At 39.9% G+C, this 6,000-nt stretch overlaps 1 protein-coding gene across 4 annotated transcripts in view; it reads left to right on the forward strand.

Moving 5' to 3' along the window:
• Positions 1–2,734, forward strand: part of CAP2 (cyclase associated actin cytoskeleton regulatory protein 2) — a 73,918-nt gene extending 71,184 nt beyond the window's left edge. For all 4 annotated transcript variants that reach the window (XM_077809106.1, XM_077809108.1, XM_077809110.1 and 1 more), the window contains 2 exons: positions 693–833; positions 2,651–2,734. In XM_077809106.1, the coding sequence (XP_077665232.1) occupies positions 693–833; positions 2,651–2,734 (225 nt within the window). The remainder of the gene's footprint in view (positions 1–692; positions 834–2,650) is intronic.
• The last annotated feature ends 3,266 nt before the right edge of the window (positions 2,735–6,000 follow it).

Genomic DNA, 6,000 nt, shown 5'->3' on the forward strand with positions numbered 1-6,000 from the left:
ACCCAGAGGCTGCAGAATGTTTTAAGCAGAAACTTGTGGAGCATCTCTCTAGTGAAGGAGTATTTGCAGTCAGAAAAGGAGGACTTGTGGCACCTTAGAGACTAACAAATTTATTTGAGCATAAGCTTTTGTGAGCTTTCTGTAGCTCACGAAAGCTTATGCTCAAATAAATTTGTTAGTCTCTAAGGTGCCACAAGTACTCCTTTTCTTTTTGCGAATACAGACTAACACGGCTGCTACTCTGAAACCTGTCATTATTTGCAGTCAGTCACTCTGTGTGTGGGGGGGATCTGTTTCCCCATAAGTCCCACTGATGTACATGCAAGTTATGCACTGGTACTGGTGGGAATGTGTGTGGATCCCATCATCTTATCCCCTTTGGTAAAGAGGGCCAAGGGGTGGAGACCGTGTGCATGTGTGTGGGAGTGAGAGGCTTGTTGTTTAAAAGTTGATGTTTTAGAACTTCAGGGATAGAAAATAACATTTAATACAGTTAAACAGTAGCAGCCTTCCCACCATCCATTAATTGGTCCATGCCAGTCTGTTTAAATCCCCAAATGTAAATGCAGCTGCCATACATCAGAGTTTGGTGGCCAAAGCTAGGCTCAGCAGGTGGATAGGGTTTTTGTTATTAACTGTTACTTTCACTGATGCAGTGGCATTTGATATTAGGTACATTTATTGTTCTTCAGGTGATGGGGAAAGTGCCAACCATTTCGATTAACAAGACAGAAGGCTGCCACATATACCTCAGTGAAGATTCATTAGACTGTGAGATTGTGAGTGCCAAGTCATCTGAAATGAACATTCTTATCCCCCTAAATGGAGATTACGTAAGTGGAATATTTTTAAAGACTCAGTTTTTCTCCCTCTTTTAATCTGTGTAGTGATTAGCCTTTCATATTACGAGGCAAGTAGGAGTTAAAGTGCCACAATTTCCCCCCCCCAGCAAGGTCTGATTCAAACCACAGAAATAAACCCTCTTTCATATACCAATAGTCTCAGCTACAATCCATCAAAGAACACCTTTTCCTGGGGTGCAAAGTAATTCCATACATTAAAAGAGCCGTTATCTCCTTCCGTTGTGATGGAAAATAATTCAGTGTCTCCTATGTCACTTTAGTCTCTGGCCTGTGTGAAACAGATTTCTAACTTCAGTTTCCTGCCACATATTATAAGAACATCAACTCAAAGGTCAAGAAATGCCAGTGTTAAGGTCAACATCATCACATATTAATTCTCAAATAATACAGTATATTTTTAAATACAAGCTTTTGGTACGTGTATAGTTTCTTGTAGTACTTTCTGCGCATGCCAGACAGAGTCCAGGAAAGCATCCGATGAAGTGAGCTGTAGCTCACGAAAGCTCATGCTCAAATAAATTGGTTAGTCTCTAAGGTGCCACAAGTACTCCTTTTCTTTTGATTCATACATAAGGGGCACGTTACCTGAAGCAAGGGCTCTGACTCTTCTACTGAGGTTCTCAGACTATACTTAGGACTGCAGTATCTCAGCACCTCCTGTGAAGCTGTTCCTCATTCACTGCATGCAATACAGTAGCAGGATATCATATAATTAGGCTGTGTTGTAATACATACACACAAAGGGGCAGGGTTAAAGTTGTGTATGCAACTTTACTGAGGGCTTAACCAGGCTACCTTAACTTTCTCTTAATATTTTTGTGCGGGAATTTCATTGGGGAGTTTTTTGTTAATTAAAAAAAAAAAAAAGCCTAAATGTTCAGCAGTGACTAGTGGTCCTGGGTGCCCAACTTCCAACACCTTAAAAGGACCTCATTTTCAGAGGACGGTTGCTAAGCACTTTCTGAAAATCAGGCCCCTTTGAACATGTCTCGAGCTGGGTACCCAAAATCACTAGTCATTTAAGAAAATATAAGTCTACTGCAGGGTCTGAGGAAAGGAGCCCTCTCTTCCACATCTTAGGAGCATCACACAATTTTTACCCTACAAGGTGTGCAGCACCTGAGGCCAGGGATCCAGCAGAGTTCACAGGTGCACACTGAATGAGCTAAGGACTCCCGTGAAGTCCTGCAACATTGACTGTACATAGTGTGTCTTTTGGAATGCTTCACTGTTAAAGTGGTAATGTGACAGTGTTTTTGTTAACATGCACCTTTGTTCATCCACCTAAGACTGGTCAACAATTATCTTGAGATCTGAGATTACATCTGCCACCAAATTCTGGGGATTGACCATGGGTTTTGCTCTGTAGGATATCACTTTTCTCTTTAAAATTCCTGTTAGTCTTGTTACTACCTTACCAAGTTTACTGGTATTTACCAGGTTTTCTTTTCTACATTCCCATCCAGTTAGCTTGACTGCCTGCTAATGGAGTCCATAGTCTTTTTTGAAACAAGTTATACTGATGTAGTTTGCCCAAATAATGAGGAAAGGGGGCTGTTACAAACTAGCACATGAACAAAGCTAAGTGAATTATGGTAATAATGAGCTTGTTTTCTGTGTGACATTGAAACAGTTTCCTGCGCGTAATGAAGAAGGCCTCTTTGTAATCCAGGCATGTCTGAGTTATAAATGCCTTGTCAATCATGCAGCACTAATAGTATTCCATCAGTTTTTATAAGATATCCACTGTTTATCTAACAATCATTGTTGCTCTTTCCATTTACCAGAAAGAATTTCCTGTTCCTGAACAGTTTAAGACAGCATGGGATGGATCTAAGTTGGTCACTGAACCTGCAGAGATTGTAGGTTAACTTCCTAATGCCATACAGCACCCGCTGACCACGATCTCAGACCAAGGTCAGCCTAAATAAAACAGCAACATAAAGAACTAGAAGTAACAGTAGCTTATACTGCTGTAGTAGGTCTCCAAACAGCAGCTCTGTACACTAGAAACAATGACATGTCTGGCACGCTTTTATTAGGCATTCTGATATTTTTAAAGTTTCCACACAGTTTGCGTTCATTTACGGTTTTGATTCTACATGATGTCATGTGAACATAAGGGATTTTTTAAAAAAAATACTCCATTCGCGTTATTGGCTATTACACTGCACACAATAAGCCAAAATATTGCATGATATATATACTTTGTTATAATCATGTTTCAGTGCATTCCTTTTCATGTTTCTGCTAGTCAAAAATAATCTTAAAACAGTTAAGATGTTTATTTTACCTTTTAGACAATTCATGTATGATGCGGTGAACATGTACCTTTAGGAAATGTGTGATTCTTTTAGATCTGTTCTAATAATCATGGGGATTTTTAAGACACAAAAGTACAATTTTCAGCAATACATTTTGCCAGTGGAATATAAAAACAGGATATTTTAATCAAACATTTTTCTAATATGTATATGTAGAGTATCCCTCAGCTTTCAGTTTACACAGACCTGTTGTATCCCTTTTGGTTGTAAATTATTAATCCTAATATCTTCTAGAAAACGTTATTTAATGTTCAGCATATCATCTGAAGGTTTTTCACTTCTCTGATTTCTTTTGTGTTCCTTTATTTGGGGTTGGGGGGGCAGGAATTGGGTTTTTTTGTTTTTCTTCACACAGTACTGCACAGCCTGCTCTAAAAACTGAGGGCAGGTCTACACCAGTGGTTCTCAAACTTTTGTACTGGTGACCCTTTTCACACAGCAAGCCTCTGAGTGTGACCCCCCCTTATAAATTAAAAACACTTTTAATTATATTTAACACCATTATAAATGCTGGAGGCAAAGCGGGGTTTAGGGTGGAGGCTGACAGCTCGCGATCCCCCCATGTAATAACCTCACGACCGACCCCCAGTTTGAGAACCCCTGGTCTACACTACATCCAGGATCATTGCTCTGAGATCGATCCACTGGTGGTCAATTTAGCGAAGACCCGCCAAATCAACAGCAGATCACTCTGCAGTCAACCCCTGTACTCTACCACCAATGAGAAGAGTAAGGTAAGTTGATGGGAGAGTTTCTTCTGTTGAAACCCCCCCCACCCCCACCCCCGCAGTGTAGACCCCACAGTAACTTGACCTAAGGTACGTTGACTGCAGCTACGTTATTCACGTAGCTGGAGTTGCGTAGCGTAGGTCGATTTTCCATGGTAGTGTAGACATAGCCTGAGATAGGGTTGTTTTATGATTTGGGCACATGCTAAGTGTCAGGTGCCCTATAACTGGTTTCCGTGCTGATTTTGGTTCTCTAAAGTATTCTATTGTATAAGCTGTCTGTTGGGGATGTAATCCCAGGGTTTTGCTTGGTTTTTTTAGTCACTTGCAAGATTTGCATACTAATCTTCAAATATGTCCATAAATAAAAGCCATAGATGTATTCCATATGAATTCTGAACCCAAATTAAAGGGACTCTTTCTTGTTTAAGACCCTTGATTCTATGTTACAGTTCTTATTTACGTGCTTTTTCAACACTAAGGTGGCGTGTGCTATACATTTTACGATTTCAGCTTGTAGTACTCAACATTCAGCATACATTTTTGATCACTTGTAATCCTTTGTAAGAGTGAATTCATGGTTATATGCTTGCAAAGCTAGTTACAGGATATACATTGTGCCTCCTGCACCTTTTCAGAATACATCAATTCCTTCAGGTTTAAGGTATCTGATTGTACTACAACCAATAGTGCTCACACAATAAGGTTTTATTATCTGATGTTTTATCTGTATGTATAATGTTGTGGCTTTAGTACATAGCATTTTTCAACGGTAAACCTATTCTGAAATAAAAAAAAGGAGTCTGTACTTGGTTTAAATACAGCGAGTTCAGAGTGCACTTCTTTTAAGTGTTTTCATCCATTTTCCTAAATGCCATTTCAAAAGGTCTGAATGAGGGGAGGCAGCTCTTACTCCCTGCAGTTGACCGACTGTCTCTTGTACATCATATCCCACCCACCCTCCTCCCAGAGAATAGCTTGGATATAATGTATTAGTGATAATGGGCAGATGTGCAGTTTCAAAATTAAAGCCTTAGTGGCAACCACAGAACTTCAGAGGCCCTTACTTTAAATAATTGCAATATATAACATCACTCTCTCTTTTTGGAGCACCTGTATGTGCTGTAGGGTATGTCCTGGAAATGACCATGTTCAAGTGGGAGTCACTGAAACTTTGTTTCTAGTCTCAGCTCTGCCACTAACTCACTGTGGGCCCTTGGGCATGACCCTTTTGGTCGGATTGTCAGAGGTGCACAGCATAGCACCATCCACTAGTTGTGCAATGTATTTCACCTGGATGTAGAGCACATACCTAAAGGAACGGGTAGCCGGTGTAGGTCATGACCGAACAGTTTATTAACATTAATTACACTAATAATTCCTGCAGTAAAACAATCATACATTGGAACATTCTAAACCTGAGCCACTGACTTCTCTTCTAATACTGCATCTGATATTGATATTATATATGTCATCACTCAGCAATGTGATGCCAACCAACCCTTTGGACTGCTGAAGCAAAACAAGTGTTGAATACTCAATAACAACAGGAAGCAGATATACAGCTCTGACTTATAGTAGGCAGGCAAATAATTTCAAAATATCCCAATGAGGAACCAGGATACTGATTCTCCCCTGAAATAAGTGGCAGTTTGAGGGGCAGTATACTTGTATGACTTTTCTCCTAAATATTTGCAGGGAAAACACCACTGTGGTACAGCTTTCTCCCTGTGGATTATGTTCCTGCAAATGGTTTACAAATATTGCAGAAAAGGCACTTCTAAGAAATTATCGTATTAACTGTTGATATCAGATACATGTGCCCTTGCTACACTTTTTTAAAAGTGCAGTTTAGCTTCCTTGCCATGCACTGTCATGTAGGATGGGCTGCCCCCTGCCCTACAATGGAAACCCATCTTTAATGTATCTACGGGACATGAAGGAAGAGGATCTTTTTTAAAAAAATCCCAGCTTCTGACTCCACTTAATACACATCTGTGCATAGTTGCCTCTAAAGAATAATCCTCTACTGAAAATCATATATAAAATCATGTTGGTCAAGATATGTAGATGCCTACATCCTTC

The sequence above is a fragment of the Eretmochelys imbricata genome, chromosome 2, assembly GCF_965152235.1.
Source record: "Eretmochelys imbricata isolate rEreImb1 chromosome 2, rEreImb1.hap1, whole genome shotgun sequence".
In the NCBI taxonomy this organism is placed as follows: domain Eukaryota; kingdom Metazoa; phylum Chordata; order Testudines; family Cheloniidae; genus Eretmochelys; species Eretmochelys imbricata.